At 45.5% G+C, this 18,613-nt stretch overlaps 1 protein-coding gene across 4 annotated transcripts in view; it reads right to left on the reverse strand.

Moving 5' to 3' along the window:
* Chd7 (chromodomain helicase DNA binding protein 7) overlaps positions 1–18,613 on the reverse strand; it is a 177,841-nt gene that overhangs the window by 58,004 nt on the left and 101,224 nt on the right. For all 4 annotated transcript variants that reach the window (XM_085677027.2, XM_085677024.2, XM_085677026.2 and 1 more), the window contains exons 4-6: positions 7,708–7,849; positions 3,823–3,960; positions 2,824–2,889 (exon numbers count right to left, since the gene is read on the reverse strand). In XM_085677027.2, coding sequence (XP_085533153.2) covers positions 2,824–2,889; positions 3,823–3,960; positions 7,708–7,849 — 346 coding nt within the window. The remainder of the gene's footprint in view (positions 1–2,823; positions 2,890–3,822; positions 3,961–7,707; positions 7,850–18,613) is intronic.

An 18,613-nucleotide genomic window follows, 5' to 3' on the forward strand; every position in this document is an offset into this window, starting at 1 on the left:
CTACGCACAGTGACACACACACACACACACACACACACACACACACACACACGGGAGAGAGAGCGTTTCTCACAGACAATCCTTACACTATTCATAGTAATAGGAAACAGACCAGCAAGCACAGTTAGAATCCAGGGGAAAAAAAATCTCAAATCTCCTTCTGCTTCCACGCGCAACACTGTCCCTCAGTGTTTTTACAACTGATAATTTAAAGCAACCAATGCTGAGAACATTAGTAGTTTAAAGTATCTCTGAATGGGTCTTTATGATCCTTAGGAGACAGCAGCAAGAGGAGCAGTCTCCACCCCCTCTCCCTGACTTCAGCCAGTCCCTGTCTTCCTGAGAACTCCTCCCAGGAGTTTCCTCCATCCTCAGATTCCCCAAGTCAATAATCAGTCCTTCTCAACCTGTGGGTCACGACCGTGTGTGTGTGTGTGTGTGTGTGTGTGTGTGAGAAATAACCCTTTCACAGCGGCTGCATATCAGATATAACACACATTAGATGTTTACACTATGATTCATCACAGCAGCGAAATTCCAGCTTTAATTAATTTTAATTTTACGGTTGGGGGTCACCACAACATGAGGACCTGTCTTAAAGAGGCACAGCATTAGGAAGGCTGAGAGCCACTGCCACGACTGCTCCGCCCTCACACACATCTGTAGTGACTGCTAATGCCTTCTGGGGAGCTGCATGGAGGTTGTACGGTATGTATGTATGGTAAGTTCACAGAAGGTGGTATTGTCTCTTCCTAACCCACGGAAACCTGTCAGTAAAAATGAGCAGAGAGAAGAAAACAGGTGTTCCGAAGTAGGCAAAACAGAAAAGCCACGCCCTACACCAAGTATAAAGCTACGAGTATCAGAGCTGACTGTAGTCTGCGCCTCCAAGCCTGCGGAGCATGCCTGCTGAAGAACCAGCCATGCAACAGAAGTTAGTGTCCCCATCCCAACAACACGCTGTCTACTCAAGCCCCTCAGGTCAGTGAAGGAGATCACTCTTTGAAGCATGCCAACTGTTTAAATTTTAGCATATATCTCTAACTCCCAAACAAACAGTTCTGGAGTCACCAGGGAAAAGGGCTGCCTTTCTAAGGAGTTCAGTGGTACTCACGCCTGTTCAGCAGGTGGCAAATCTGGCTTAGTTTTTAATCATTTAATCCACCAGGGCAAGAGGCTGCAAACCCAAAGTCACCAACAGCCTCCTACCCAAACTACTTTTATACTCAATTTGAAAATATCTTGACTTTGTTGCCCGAGTGCTTTTATATGAACATGCGATGTACAAACTGATAAAATACACATACCAGGTCACCTAAGAAAAAAGCAAACTATAGCTGAAGGCACAGACAAGTCCACTCTAGGTACAATGGCTATTTTAATGACCTCTTCCCTCCACACACACCCGGTGACTGGGCTTCTCTTGTGTAGCCCTGGCTGTCCTGGAACTCGCTCTGTAGACCAGGCTGGCCTCGACCTCACAGAGATTCTCCTGCCTTTGCCTCCCGAGTGCTGGGATTAAAGATGTGCGCCACCACGCCTAGCTAACCTCTTATTTTTCAGGGAAAAAAAAAAAGATTTATTTTCATTTACGTTGTCTGTGTGTGCACGTGGCTACGGGTGCCCACTGGGGCAGGAAGAAGACATTGAGTCACCTGGAATTAGAGTCACACGTGACTGTATTGCACTCAACAAGGGCGCTGGGAAGTGAACTCGGGTCCTCTGGAGGAGCAGAAAGCATGCTTAACTGCTGACTTACCTCTCCAGCCCCCAGTAATGACTTTGTAGCAGACATACTTCCGGAAGTGCCTATGGGCTCTGAGACTTTGTTGCTGCTGGTGGTGGCTCTGCCTATGTGGCTTGTTTTATTTTCTGCCATCGGATAGTTGATAAGCTTTGGAATATCAATTTTAAGTCCCATAGTTCTGCCACTCCACTTCCTGGCTGCTGGGAGACTATACTTTGCATATAATTTACTAAAAGCAGCCACATTTGTTGTACATATCAAAAAATGAAATGTGCGCTTTCGTTCAGCTTAGAGAAAAGCGAGAAGAACGCTGTTGGCGTGACTGACTGACCTATATGCACAGTACCCACTTTCTAGAGGCACAAGCTCAGTGTCTCCCAAACTGGGTGAGGACACTGATGTGGAGCAGACGTCTCACTGGTTAGAGAAAAAGTGCCAGCCTTCTCCATTCTAACTTCCCTCGGGCACCAGTTCACCTGCTGCCCACTGGCAGGTGCTTCTGCTGACCAGTATCCACTTTGCAGTGAACATAAAAAGAGTTTTTGAATACATTAGTTATATATGCAAAATGTTATCAGAGGTCTGGTAAAACATCCTTGCCCCAATAATAAACAGACCTTGATAGGGGTGTTTCCAAAGGAGCTCCCAAAGCAAGGTCTTTTCGTCAGCACTTTTTATGGAAAAGGCTGTCTGTAATTATGGAAGTCTTAAACATCTCTTTGGAGTATTTGGGTTTCTTGCCTTCTCCAAATAGTGTTATAAAGGTTAATACATCTTAATTTCATTGCTTAATGGAGTTCTGATTTCATTCCAGGTCAATTACCCAGTCCCCAACTTGTATTGGTGCTAGTATATCAGATGGGACCTGAGCTATCACCAGAAGTTTCGATTTACAATAATGTAATCACTGAGCTTCCCTTTCTCTGAGAAATGGCCACAGGTAGAACAGGCTGCCCTTGAACTCCTGATCCACCGGCACCTGCCACTGTAACCAGCTCCGCGGCGGAACCTCACAGGAGCAGCAGACAACCTGGAAGGTCACGCCCCATGGGTTTCCACCTTTGCTCGGTGCTCACCTGCTTCTTCACTGAACGACAGCTCATGATTTTCTCTACCACTGGGCCTTCTGCATCAACAGATTCCTGCAAGAGAGACAGCGGCATCAGTCAGTCCGAACGGGAAGCCTCTGACCTGGGCGACAAGAGCCAGCAGGAAATCGTCCCCCCACCCGCCCCCCTGCCCAGGCCACACCCTCTAAATCACTTGGTCCAAAGCCATCAGTGGGAAAACTTACTAAAAACAAGAAAGCCCACATGCACAGAGAGGAGAAAGGAAGAGCTATGTTTATAACTTCCTGATTGTGTGGTTAACTAGAGAGACGCGCACGGGTCCCTCAAGCCACAGGGCACACACTCTGGCTGCCAAGAAACAGAGAGCGAGTTTTCTGCATCCACACTCCTGGAGTAAACAGTCCCATCACTCCGTTACTGGAGGCAGCCCTTATCTGTGGTGTAAAACACTGTCCACGAATTTAACAGAGGACCAACTGCCAGCTAAGTAACAGACCTTGCAACTGGCTACCAGTCTGTTAACTAAAGTACAGTAATAGCAAAAAAAAAAAAAAAAAAAGAATAAATAAAATCTTTACAATAATCAATTCTACATCCTTCCAGTGTTTCGTCCAAACTATTTTATCCATCATTTACATTGCGCAGAGAATAAAGTGTACCCTGCTGGATACTCCAAGGCAGTAATTTCATAAAGCGGTTCTGACGGTGCCGAGCAGCAGGAGGTGAGCTTCAGTGGTTTATTATAGTTCGTTTACAGCGCTGAGCTCCCAGAGGTAAATCCAGGGCCTGAGATTCTAGCTGAAACTTCCTCAGCAGAGACCATTAATTCTCCAAAATTGTGTCAAATTGCATATCATAGCCTTGCATAAAAAACGAATTTGAGTGAGCAGGGATTTTTAAGACGCTACTGAACAAATTTCCACCGCTCGATGTCCACTTCTGCCTCAGCACTGACTGCTCAGACACCACTTAGCATTTCTGGTCCACCCCAGCCTGGCTGCCGACCTGCTGCTCCGACTGTGAGGTGTTGGATGGAGAGTCTCTCCCAGCAGCATCTGCATCATCTGCCTCCTCATCAGAAATCCTGAACTCCAAGTCTTCAGTGTACCGCTTCCGCTTCACCTGCCTGCTGGACCGCCTCTTCTGGAAGGGAACCCCAACAGAGCGAGTTTAAAAAGCGAACTTTGGTGCCTCTCTACGGGACGCGCAGTGGGGACACCTTTGTCGTTGGTGGTGTTTTATTTCAACCTTAAAGAAAAGCTGGTGACTTTAATCCTGGAAGCCAAGAGACAAGACCGCTGTGGCAACCACAGTAATGAGTCGGAGACAAAGTGCCTGGGACCGTGTCACTCCGCTGCTCCCAGCAACAGCCCCTTCAATAAGAACACACGAGAAACGCAAACTGCGTTCCTCACCTGGCCAATCTCCATTGCGAGCAGCGGCCACACTGAGGTGGGGAGTGGATTTATGGGAGTCCGGGACACTCCACTCTATTGCTATATGACTGAAATTTAAGGCAAAAAGTCCCCTAAAATAGTGTATTAGAAAATAATCTATTGGCTAAAAAGGTGTACACAAATATTGATTTATTGTTATTTCTCAAGGCCCTTCAATGCATTTTAATTTCAAGCTGAAAAGAAAGAGTCAGGGCTTGGGATGGATGCCTATTGATAAAGCACCTACTTCGCATTCAGAAAACCCTGGGTTCAATACCTAGTATTGGAGGAAGGGGGCGGGGCAGAAATGGGAACTGAATGCACAATTCCTAATGACTGGCTAACATCAGTATGGTTTTATTTGCTTATTTTGAGACAGATTCTTACTATGTAGCCACAGCTGGCCTGGAATTCATGATCAGACCAAGCTGGGCTCCAACTCACAGAGATCTGCCTATCCCTGTCTCCCAAATGCTATGATTAAAAGTGTGTGCCACCATGCCTGGCAGTTCTAGTTTTAATACAACTTTTTACTGTGCTCCTTAAAATTTAGAGACATTTAAATTTTAAATTTAAATTTTAAATTTAAAGGCATGGTGGTGCGTGCTTTTAATCCCAGCACTCGGGAGGCAAAGGTAGGCGGATCGCTGTGGGTTTGAGATCAGCCTGGTCTACAAGAGCAAGTTCTAGGACAGGGTCTAAAGTTATAGAGAAATCCTGTCTTGAAAAACCAAAAAGAAAAGAAAAGAAAAAAGAAATGTAGATTAGTAATAGCTAGCTAGCTAGCATCAATATGACTGTTAGCAAAGCGTACACTTTCACTCTCGTGGCCAAAGCACAACCGAGCATAGCCTTCCTAGGACAATGTCGTCATCTCTATCAACGTTTAAAACACACCAACCCTTTGACCTAACAGTTCTACTTACGGTAAGATACATCATATGTTTGGAAATCTGTCCAAGGTAAACGGATGAACACAAGCAACTCATGCAATAGCTTCTGATTCTACTTCAGACAAATTCAAATTGTTTATTTGGATGTGCAAGCGAGCAGTAACCTCAAGATGAAGAGACTGGACATCATCTTTACCTCTCTCATTCTCAGTACTCAATAAAAAAATAAATGGTGCTTTTGTAACAGAAAAAAATATCTGAAAAGAAATATAAATTGTCACTAGATTTGGGGTTCTGAATAAAGGGATAAAGGAGTGGGGTGGTGGTGGTGGTGGTGGTGGTGAATATTCTTTTCAGTCCTAAAACAAAAATGCTGCCATCCCTTAGGGCTGGCCCACCACACCATCCACCGCACGGCTTGAGAATGCTGTGTTGCCACCTGCTTTAGAAAGATACTTTTGTTACAACAGATGGGTACTGAAGAGGAAATCCAACCCTGTATCTATGGCCTTGCTGTTGCAGCACCTTTGGAATGATTATGAGTTAGAGTTAACATGCCACTGACTTTTGACAACCAACCAGAAAATTCACAACCTGTCCCTTCCCTGCAAACATGTCACGGATGCATCACAGGAAGAAGCCTGCATCACTTCCTGTGTCAGATGCCAGGAAGACAGCCTTCAAGGCCGGTCTCTGGGGGCTGCCTGACTTCGCTGGTAAGCCCACAACTGTTACACTGAGACAATTAGACAGAAAACACCGAGTTTGCCTTAAGTGGCTAAGCGCTCTTCTGTACCTGAAATATAGAAAGGAAAAGAAGTGGGAAGGGGGTGGAAGGGAAGGAGAGGAGAGGAAGGAAATAATCCCAACCCCAATCAGAGAGTCTGTTTTAGTCAGAATGCAGTTTTTTAAAAACAGCAACTGTATTTGGGAAGCCATGATGGAATTTACTTAGGAAATGATTCTTTTGTTTCGTTTTGTTTTGAGACAGGGTCTCCTTTTGTAGCCTTGGCTGTACAGGAACTGACTATACAGACCAGGCTGGCCTCAAACTCAGAGAAGAGTGCTGGGATTAAAGGTGTGCACCACCACATCCAGCCTGTGAAAATAATTCTTAATGTTGTCAAAATATTACTATCATAAAACTCCTAATTAAGCACAAATTAAGACAAAACATCCTCAAGGATACAATGAATTTTACTAAAAATTTTTAGTTTCGAACCTCTTAACCAGCTTTTAAGAGGTACCTATTAGGGCTGGAGAGATGGCTCAGTGGTTTGGAGCACTCGTTGCTCTTGCAGAGGACCCGGGTTCAACTCCCCAGCACCCACATGGTGGCTCGCAACCATCTGTAACCATTCTACCCTCTCAGGTCCGTCTGTCAGGCCAGTGCATGACATCACACACACAAGGGCTGCTCAAGAAAAACATATCACAAAGAAATTCTTTGTAAGAGGGCCCCATACTGGAGCTCAGGAAGGAAAGCCCGGCCAGCTCCTAAGGACTACAGCTATGGGGCTCAATAGTAGCTCCCTGCTGGCTCAGATGCCACCTGCACAGGCCACATTCTCAGCCATCCCAATAGAACAGACTTGCATGCTTCTAGGAGATTTCCTTGGTAGGAAAGAAATCTTAATAGTCAGGTGTACTTGTGAGTCCTCTCTCAGCCTGTCTCCATCCAAAGACAGCAAACTTCACAGGCAAGCACCCAAATTCCTATTATTTACTCCTAGAATTCAGAAGAACTTCACACTGGGCCACTTGGGAGTCACTGACTTGTCCATGGAAACTATCAGGGATATATCTCATCTGGATCTGCCATCGATAAGAAAAGCTACAAAGTATGTTTTGGTTTTTATTATGAAAAAAATAATGAGGGCAAGACAGATAGCTCAGTCAGCAAAGTGCTTACTATCCAAGCGTTAAGACTCGACTCTGACCCTTAGAACAACAGAAAAGCACAGCATGGAGGCCCACGCTTACAATTCCAGCACTGGGGAGGTGGGCACAAAATCTCTGGGGCTCCCTGGCCAGTTGAGGCGAGCATCCTTCACAAACCCCAGGACAGTGAGAGACACTGCCTCTAGATCACAGGGTGGATGTCTCCTAAAGAATGACACTTGAGGTTGACCTCCTGCTTCCACATAGATGTGCACATATCACTCACACACACACACACAGAAATCAGCAAATAAAAATTAACAAGAAACCAAATTTTAGCAAAAAATTTAAATGTGTACAACACTTAAAATGTAGGAATATAATAGCAATATTAAAAATATTTAGGAGGGCATAAATAAACATCAGAATACACACCCATGGAAATAAAGGCAGCTTTCTGTTTTACTGATTTCAAAGCTCAGCAACCCTGGAGTGAGCCGAGTTTCTGCTCGCCCCGGCTCTCTTCACTATGGATATAATGTTCCAGGCAACAATAAGGACATCGCACGCACTCACACACACACACCTGACGGCAAAGCCAGGCGAAAGCGTGCATACTTTCCATGCGGCTAAGGTTACCCTGCTCCCCAGCCGGAGCTCAGGAGGGACAATGGCATTACCTGAACACCTGGGTCTTCCTCCTCTTCAGGGGCAGGGGACGGTGGGGGTGTTTTGTCCAAGTCTGAGTTTTCAGAACCTTCTGTTTTTCCTTTGTTGACCTTTTTCTTCAAAGCACTTGCTTCTGAGTCCGGCTTCTTATTACTAGAATTCAAAGTGACACCACTTAGTGTTCACATTCAGTTGTGGCTCCCATGCGCCCCAAACCTTCTCCTTCCACGAGCACTTGTGGCAAAGGCTAGGTCGGTGTGTGTTGGCCGATTTTCATTAGGTGGTGCTCCTAACTAATGTTTGACAACAAGAAACTTATAACTGATGACCTTCAGCAAAGTCCTCACCCATTAGAACTGAAGTGAATGTAAACCTTTGAATACTGCAGAGTGTTGCTGGTAGCCCCTGCTACTATACCGTAGATCCATGATGAAGAACTAAGATGCTGCTTTGCTAGAAAGGCACAGTCACTTTTCTTTTAACGAAAGGAAAAGAATACAATCTAATGACCACATCCTCATTTTCCTGGCACAGAGTTTTACACACTCCTAATGGCAGTCAGCAACAGTAGATTTATATCCTACTGACAAGTGCTTGATAAAAATTCACTTCCTAGAAATAGATTTTATTTAGTTTTTATTTAGTTCAGTGTTCTTGTTTACAAGCAAGTTGAGTTGTTGCTGTGGGTTTTTGTTTTTTGTTTTTTGTTTTTGACGCTAAGCAGTTTGAAGGGATGGTCACAATTGGTCCTTAGTTTTCCCAAGTGCTAGCAACTGAACCCAGTGGCAAGCATGAGGACATCGCCAGGCTCAAGAAGTTAGGTCTTTGAAATTGTGTGTGTGTGTGTGTGTGTGTGTGTGTGTAGCTAACCAATAACTAAAGCTCACTTTCCAACTGCTACTGAAAAACATTAGTAGTATTTGAATGCTATAAAACACATGAGTACCCTCTGAGAAAAATAAAATTCTAGGGTTATCGCCACCCTAAGAACCCTCCCTTCCTCAGCCAGAGTGAACACGTAGTGCTTCCTTTAATCTCCACTCTGGACCCTGGACTTCCTCACATCAGCCGGCATTTGCTACACATACAACACAGAAAGCGATCCTCACATCAGCAAAGACATTTTTTTTTTTAAATTTCTAGGGAGCCTCAAACTCTAAGTAGTTTAACAAACAAAAGATAGATTTCAAAACCCCACACTTATTAAATTTTATAAAGTCTCAGAAAACCACACTAAGAGGATGCAGTAAATAGCATGTTGTCAGAAGCTGGGAAGAGGCTGCAGAAGCTAACGATTTTGTGTAAGGATGTGTCACACTGAACACTCCCAGAGCACGCCAGTCATGTACCCAGCACACGCCTATGGCAGGCTTTCCTACTGATAACGCTTTGAGCGTTAAACTTGGTATTTTTATAGACTCGGAGTTTATTTTGATACGTGAGTGCTTTAGCATCGCAAACAGCTACATCAGGAAACAATTCAAAACAATTCAAGATTAGCGCAGATAGCAGCTACGTTTCGAACACTGATTTTATTTATAAAAAGGTGGTGTGACTAAGTCAAAGATCCACGGACAGCACAATATTTTTTAAATTAAAAAATTCATGCAGCATTTCCTGACGAGAGTGTCCTGGTGTTTACGCTACACACGGACAGAAGTCTCCCCTACCATGAGGCTCCATTCCCAGCATTTATTTCCGCTCTAACTGCCACAAATTATACAATACTACAGCTGAACACTGGGCCCCTTTCCTTTCATCTGCACGCCAAGAGCAATCAGATTACCCTGGTAACCAGCGGTCACATGACCAGCACCTGCTCTTTTGGCTGGATGCCACTGGCTAAAGCCATCTGCTTCCCTCAATCAGCTTTCAAACATTCTCAACACCTGCGCTGCAGTGTTTTGTGGTTTCTTTTATCAAATCAGTGCAAAACTGCTTCCAAAACTTTACATATTTCTCGAATTTGTTTAAATCAGAGGTAGGTCTGTCAGAGAGTTGAACCCTTGCCAGGTAAAGTGGGCTGGCACTGGGCACTTTCCATGGTGACCTCGCTCTACCAGAGCAAAGGAGAGAGTTCAAGTTCGTGGGGTTTCGGGCCCTGCGAGCATCATCCTGCAGGAGAGAAAGGCTGACTGTCTGGATGCTGCCCAGAGCCAGGTTTGAGGAAGCATCTATTTGCTGAGGGAACAGAAGCACTAATGACTGTCCATCTGCTCTGTCCAAGGATGAGCTGCACAGAACCTCCAAGATGGCTGAAAGTCAGACAGGACCTCCCCAAATGCAGAGACAAAAACCTCATGGCCCAGGGAAGCACTTTCCGATCTGATTATTGCAAGAAGCCAGACCTCATGGCGTTCATGAAGAGGGACAGCTAGGTTCTACCACCCACCAGTATACAAATCAAGCACCCTAAGAAGTAAGGTTAAGAAATTTTCAGTGGCCACCCAAAGACAAATCCAGGTTATCCAGGAGAAAATTCAATTACTTACATTAAATTGTCCTCATTATGATTTTGGAATACACCAACCTAGATTCCTATGAAGTGCTACATTCAAACTGCTTTAAGCTAAGTTATTTTCTTCTGCCAGAAGTACTACAGAATGGTGGTTTCCACGAGACAGGAATCAGTTACAGTTCCAACTGTGACCCTGGACAAATCATTTGGCGTTTTCCTGCACCCCCGTTTCCTCATCTATAGCACAAGGCTAATAGCTGCATCTCTAGGGTTTCTAGGAGCTGGAGATGAGAGACAGAGACATTCACTCTCCGCATGCCCCGGAGGCAAGGAGTAGGGCTGAGAGGTGCACTCCTGCTGGGACCTGACCCACCAGTGCCAACTCCTCCGAGGAACTCAGGGAGGAAGGCATGAGCATCAAGGTTCACTCGACTTAAGCAACATAAACAGAAGGAACATACACCATCAATGTTCGTCACCAGCTAAAAGGAGAAACAGCCTTCACTCCCATGCTCACTACCACTACACGTCATCCCTACCTAGACCATAACAACCTCTGCCACAGGGCCCTCTCACCCCAAGGGAAGGGTCTCCAGCATGAGTCCACATTCCGAATCATTCTGTATGTACCCATCAGGTTCGATCTGGTCTTTTACTGCCAAACCCCAAAACATATCCACACAAACATTCTTCTTCCAAACTATATTCAAAGCTTGACTATGCAAACAGACAGCTGCCCTTGTTGCGGGGGTAAGAGTATTGCTAGGCGCGTCCCCGAAGCCGGCACTGTGACATTGAGAAGGAAGCCGCTCAACTGCACGGTGCAGACTCAGAGCTCCGCTGTTCCTCCAACACTTGCGGCGATGCCTCCTCAGCTTCAGCTTGTCACCCAGCAATCGGCAAGGAGAGTCACAGGAGAAGCCAGGTGCGCACAGGCCTCACTGCTTCCTCTCACCTCTCCCCTGCCTCTGCTCTGCTCTTGATACCTGGCTCAGCATCCTGACAGAGCCAGAACACCACTCACCTCCGCAGCAAAATCCAAGGATGCACTGAACTCCAAACTCGACCTCTAATGTCTGCAAGTCTCAGCACTGGGGTCCTGGGCTTCTCTGGCCTTCACAACTCACAAGGTTCGCTTCCTGTGTGTTCCCTACAGCTTCATCTGCAGACTTATACATGAATGATAAACACCCTCTGGTACCTCAAAACCTGCCTGCTCATCAGCAATACTTAGCTGACATCCAAGAAACAGAATAGACTGGGTATGATTTCAAATCCCTACATGTCACATGACATACAAATATTTAAAACATAAAAACTGGTGTTAACATTACTGAGTTATTCTAAAATCAAAGCACTGTGTCTATTTCATCGTCTATCCTATGAACTAAAACATATTTATCTTTGTATTCCTGGTGCCTACTTAGAGGGGCTGGTGAGCTGCTTATGTTTCTTTTCCTACTTAATATCTAATTAAGTAGTTTAATAAGTATAAAGCTCTTTCTTTTTCTTTCTTCCTTTCCACCTCCCATAAGACAGAGTTTCTCTGTGTAGTCCTGGCTGTACTGAAACTCACTCTGTAGACCAGGCTGGCCTCAACCTCAGAGATCTGCCTGCCTCTGTCTCTCAGAAGCTGGGATTAAAGTGTGCACCATCACCACCTGGCTACAAAGCTTTTCCCATGTACTGACACTTTCCTATTTTCCAACACACACCTACACACCCCCACATACCCCCCACCCCCACACCACAAAACCAAAAAAATTCTAAACAACCACAAGACAGTGGTAGTAGGATCGCTAACTGGGTGAAAGTGGTTATCACACAAGCCTGGGTTTGATCCAGGGACTCAGATCACATTATCTTCTGACGTAACTTTTAAGGATAAGCAGAAGCTGGAATAGCAATCTCCCTTCATGGTGAGCCACCTACAAAACTCACTGCAGGAACTGAAGAGCCAGGTGAGCAGGCTCGGCTGGCAGGGAGCTTGTCTAGCATGTAAAAGGCTCCGGTTCTTTCCTCAGCATCTACAGGGTACAGTGGCACACACTCCTATTTCCAGAGCATGGGAGGCAGAAACAGCAACATCAGGATTTTAAGGTTAGCCTAAGTTACTTAAGACCTTAGCTCAGGAAGGAAGGAGGGAGGGAAAAGGGAGGGAGGAAGGGAGGGAGGGAGGGAGGGAGGGAGGGAGGGAGGGAGGGAGGGAGGGAGGGAGAGAAAGAAAGGAAAGGAGGAGAAGAAAAAATGAAATGAGACTAAATATTTAACAAACTTGAGGAGAACAGAAATCTTTCAAAATCAGAACAATAAATGCCATTTATAAATAATATCTCCAAGTCAAAGTCCTTTCTTCTTCTATCTCCCCAATCAGCAATATGACAAAAATACAAATACAGATCTACCCCTATCCCCACCCATGTGCAGAGCCTCACTTGTGCTGGCAAGCCCTGGAAACAAACATAAATCCAGGGGTGCCCCTGTTGCTCCTGCAGCCTAGAGGTCCACACTTTCTTACGGGAGCAGACTCACACTGGCCGACGCCAGGGTCCACAGCCAACAGCGCAGCTCATTAGTCCTGGGATTACCCCCAATGCCATCAGAGCGTGCACGCACCACCCTGAGGAGAATGTTTAGGTTCAATCACTAAAACACAAACTCCGTATTCAGAGTTGTGTTATCCTGCGGGGACCTGTTCTTGGGATCCCACACTTGTGAAGGCCTCCTGTTTAGCTGAAGACACAGCTGTCCACAGAGCGGGGGCTGTTGACTAAGATGGGGCTGGTGGATCACAGTTGATCAACGCTTGTCTGAGAAATTGTAGGCTTTCTAAAAACAAGAGCAAGAACTTATTAGAAAGCAAGGCCTGGCCCGATTTCTGACACAAGAGAATGCAGTTAAAGAGGCATTAGTGTCAACGTGGGAACACTCATTTTCAAAAGAAACTTGGAAAAGGAGCCACATCGCAGAACCAAACGTGCTGAGGGGTAAGGTCAGTTAGTAAAGGCGACCGGACAGTAGGCGGAAGTTAGCAACCGAGCAGGTCCTGAAGAGGAAGTACATTCGTGAGTATTCTCATGACAGTGGGAGGAAAAATCAGTCTTGAAACTTAGGTCAGAACCCTTAATCAGGGACCTTATTAGGGGTTCACGCTTCTTCAAAATAATACATCATCTTCCTTAAGAAGAAGGGCATTAGCCAGACCTTTAATTCCAGCACTTGGGAGGCAGAAGCAGGCAGATCTCTGTGAGTTGAAGGCCAGCCTGGTCTATAGAAGCTGGTTCTAGGACAGGTTCCAAAGCTACAGAGAAACCCTGTCTCGAAAAACCAAAAAAGAAGGGGAGTGTATGTGAGTGTGTGAGTGTGTGCGCGTGCGTGTGTGTGTGTGTGTGTGTGTGTGTGTGTGTGTGTATGTGTTGGGATGGATCAATGGCCCTGACCTGGACCTCAGTGGTTGGCTAGGCTGACCTCCAGCAAGCTCTGGGAATTTGCCCGTCTTTTCCCTCCCCAGAGCTACAATTACAAGTTCATGCCATCATACCCAACTTTTTATAGAGGTACTAGCTATCCAATCTCAGGCCCCTATACTTGCATAGTAAGCAGGATCTCACTGTCGCCTAGGCTGGCCTTGAACTTGTGGCGACATTCCCGTCTCAACCTCCCAGACGGCTGGACGAGGTGTGAAGCAGCACATCCAACCACAACCACAACCACAGACTTTCTAAGAAGGTGAGGCTAACACTGAGAAATGCCGCCTAGGCTGTGGGACAGAAGGGCTGGGGCTTAGCAACTCTACAAAGGCTCTGGCGGCCATTAGTAGAATGCAGTTTGCCATTGGACTTCAGGGCTCAACGTTGGTGAAAAAGCGCAACCAGCGTCACAAACCAAAAACCGTCTAAGTCCTCAGGTGCTGACTAGTTTTATGTCAACTTGATACCAGCTAGAGTTATCTGAAAGGAAGGAACCTCTGTTGAGAAAACTCCTCCATAAGATAGCCTGTTCTGTAGGGCATTTTCTTAATTAGAGATTGATGGGGGGGAGCCCAGCCCGCCCATTGCGGGTACTACCATCCCTGGGCTGGTAATCCTGGGTTCTAATCCTGGGTTCTGTAAGAAAGCAGGCTGAGCAAGCCAGTAAGCAGCTCCCCTCCATGGTCTCTGCCTCAGCTCCTGTCTCCAGGTTCCCACCCTGTTTGGTTCCTGTCCGGACTTCTTTTGATGATGAACAGTGATGTGGAAACGTAAGCTGAATAAACCCTTTCCTCCCCCCGACTTGTTTTTGGTCATGGTGTTTTGTCGCAGCCACGGAAACCCTAACTAAGACACCTTACTACTTAGTGAGCTTTCTAAATAGTGAAAATTAAAAGTAACATTAGAAAACCAAACCAAAGAAACTAGTAACAAAAGAAATTAACCTCAGTCTAATGAAGGCGGTATGAGAAATCCACCCAATGCTCTCTAGCTGGGGAAATCTGAGAAAGTCTCTTTCTTTGCTGGGAGAGGGATCTCCTATATAGATTTGGCTGGCCTGGTACTTGGAGTGATCAGTTTGCCTCCACCTATTAAGTGCTAGCATTAAAGGCATGTGTAACCATGCCTGGCTCCCGTCCCTCCATTCTTACTCAATAAGCTATCTGAAGTCTTAGCCAGAGAGCAGGAAGGTAAAAGGAACAAAGAAGAGAATCACAAAGAGCAGGGGAGGGCGGGGTCAGATTACCTCTGCCCGCACATGATACCACCCTGTCTTCAAAGGGCCTACAGATCCCACTGCAAACTGGAAACCCTGTCAACGCCTCTCTGAGACTAACACTTTCTACAAAGTAGCAAAACACAAAATTATCATAGAAAAATCAGTAGCTTTTCCATGTATCGATAACAAATTTTGCCAGGAAAGAATTGGACAGGAATTAAGATAGCTCTTAGAATATTTAATTTAAAAAAATTTATAACTAGGAATAAAATCAACCAATGTGGTAAAAGGCCTCAATGATGACAATCGTTTTAGGTTGACTTGACATGCTCATGGGTGGCAGGACTGAAGTGTGTGGAAGTGTGTGAATTACTGAAAGCCATCCCTATAAAAACTTCAATGATATTCTTCACAGAACAGCAACAAAAGTCACCTCAAAATCACACAGAAACATACACACACACAAAAAAAACAAAAACAAAAACAAAAACAAACAACAGCAAAGCAACCCAGAGCATAAAAAGTAATGCTGGAAGGTGTTAAATACCTGACCTCAAAATTTATTACAGAGCCATAGTAACAAAGCAAAAGTAAGACACAAATATATCTCTAGACCAATTGAATAGAATAGAAAAGAGGACCAAGAAATGAAGCCACACAACGACAGTACCTAATTTCTGACAAAGGTCTCAAAAACATACTCTGAAGAAAAGACAGCCTCTTCAACAACTGTTGCTGGGAACATGGGGCATTCTCCCTGCAAAATCCCAACTCAAAATGGATCAAAGACCTTACTACAGTGGTTCTCACCCTTCCTAATGCTCTGACCCTTTGATACAGTTCCTCATATGGTGACCCCCAACCATAAAATTATTTTCATTGTTACTTCATAAATATAATTTTGCTACTTCTAAGACCTGAAACTCTGAAATGCCTGGAGTCAAACCAAGATGCAGATATAAACAAGGGCATTTGCTTTGACAAGAACTCCAGTAGCTGAGGACATCATTTCAAAACCTGACAAAGGGGCACAAGTGCCATCAAAAGTATCCATACAGCCAAAGAAACAAGCAGCAGGTCAAAGAGACGGCCAAGAGAATAGAAGAAAATCTTTATCATCTATGCATCTGACAGAGGTCAACATTTATAATCTATAACTCCAAATGGCCACCCAAGTAAATGGACAACATGGACTGATCAGACAATTCTCCAGAGGAAAGCAGGTAGGCGACCGCTAAAGACATGAAAGAATTTTCATCACCCTTCACCACCAGGGAAACGCACGCCACAGCTGTCCTGCTCTTATGCCCTCTTCAGGAGGCTGGCTTCAGGGAAACCAACAATAACAAACGCTGGCGAGAATGTAGGCCAAGCGGAGCCCTAGTCACTCGGGCGGGAATGGAAAATGGGGCAGCCAGCGTGGAAATCAGCATACAGGTTCCTCACAAGACTAAAAACAGAACTTTGGTGACTCAGCTCTATCACTCCTGGGTGTGTGCTTGAACGAATCCAAGTCAGCACCCCACAGAGAAACATGCGCATCCATGTTCACTGCACCACCTTTGGCAACAGTCAATGCATGGAGCAGATCTACAGGCCTGTACAGACCAAGAAAATATAGTGTGTGTGTGTGTGTGTGTGTGTGTGTGTGTGTACTCATAAGGAATAATAAAATTACACAATTTGCAGAAAAAATCCATAATATCATGCCAAATAAAATAAGCCAAGATATAAAGACAAATAACTCATGTTTTCTCTCCTATGTGTAGCCTAGATCCATGCGTGTACACACATATACAGACATGCACACATACGCAATCAGAAGGGGGTTACTGTCCTAGGTCCAAGGAGAGATCCCCAGATTGTTCTCTGGACAGAAGAGAGGGTGCCTGAAACGGCCTAGGCCCATAACCATACTGATGAATATTTTGCTTATCACCATAGAACCTTCATCTGGCGATGGATGGAGATAGAGACAGAGACCCACATCGGAACACTGGACTTAACTCCCTAGGTCCAAACGAGAAGCAGAAGGAAAGAGAACGTGAGCAAAGAAGGCAAGATCAGAGAGAACCTTCATCCGACGATGGATGGCGATACAGACGGAGACCCACATTGGAGCACCGGACTGAGCCCCCCAAGGTCCAAATGAGGAGCAGAAGGAGGAAGAAAATGAAAAAGGAAATCAGGACCGCGAGGGGTGCGATCACCCACTGATACAAGGGGACTGATCTAATGAGAGTTTACCAAGGCCAGTTGGACTGGGACTGAACGAGGACGCAATCCAACCAGATTCTCTGAATGTGGCCAGATTCTCTGAATGTGGCTGGCCCGGAGCCTTTCTGAAAAGCCATTGACAATGACACTGGGACTTGTTTCCTCTGCATATACTGGATTTTGGGGATCCAGTCTGTTTGGATACTCACCTTCCTGGACCTGGAGGGAGGGGGGAGGAACTTGAACTTCCCACTGGGCAGGAAACCCTGACTGCTCTTAGGGATGGAGAGGGAGGAGGAGAGGGAGTGGGGGGAGTGGGAGGAGGGGCGGAAATGGAAACTTTTATAATTTAATAAAATTACTAAAAAAAATTGATAATAAAAATAAACATAAGCATAAAGTAAGCAATTATTAAAAATAAAGATTCCCTTATTTAAAAAAAAAGAAGGGGGTTACTGTTTGGTGAGAAAAGATGGATTGGGGAGGAACTGGGCAAATATGAACGAAGTACAACGATAAATACCTATTAAAATACCATAATGACACCAATGATTATGTAACTTAAAAATTAATTTTAAAAAGCACAAAAGTTTCAAAAGATCAATCAAATCAGCATAAAATGTGATACATCAAAAAGTAGAATCAGTCCTACAAAATAAAATAAAAATTTTAAAGTCTTATCATTACAACGCATCTGATGGCACAGCTAGTACATAATAAACTGCAGACAGCAGGAGAAGCTGGTAAAGGGGCAGAGCAGATGAGTAGTAGACAACACACCATCACCATCACAAGACAAGGAGACGGGCCTAACACCTGCCTGGGACCAGGACACCTCGCTCTTTGTGTTCTCTCTGCGCACTGAGATGCCCACATGCTTGACTCCACACGGGCACCTGAGACCCTCGCTCACACACACTCCCCGACTCCACACGGGCACCTGAGACCCTCGCTCACACACACTCCCCGACTCCACACGGGCACCTGAGACCCTCGCTCACACACACTCCCCGACTCCACACAGGCACCTGAGACCTTCGCTCACACACCCTCCCCGACTCCACACGGGCACCTGAGACCCTCGCTCACACACACTCCCCGACTCCACACGGGCACCTTGAGACCCTCACTCATCTCACTCACACACACTCCCCATGACTCTACACAGATGTCTCGAGACCCTCGCTCACGCACACTCCCTGACTCCACACGGGCACCTGAGACCCTCGCTCAGACACACTCCCCGACTCCACACGGGCACCTGAGACCCTCGCTCACACACATTCCCCGACTCCACACAGGCACCTTGAGACCCTAGCTTACACAACCCCATGTCTTCTTCACCTTACTCCTTCTGAGGAAAGTAAAAAATTGTGAGAGGGAAACATGAAAACCTCAGGTTTACTACAAACAACACAGGATGTGTACAGAAACCACTAGCATTGAGTTCTATGAAAGACACTAAATAAAACACCCAGAAAAGAGCCTCTCACACTGTTGCCCTCAAAGGTCTAGCTACTGCAGAAAAGGTTCTTCCTTGGCACATAACGTAC

This window comes from Myodes glareolus, chromosome 16, assembly GCF_982192425.1.
Source record: "Myodes glareolus chromosome 16, mMyoGla1.1, whole genome shotgun sequence".
Classification (NCBI taxonomy): Eukaryota; Metazoa; Chordata; class Mammalia; order Rodentia; family Cricetidae; genus Myodes; species Myodes glareolus.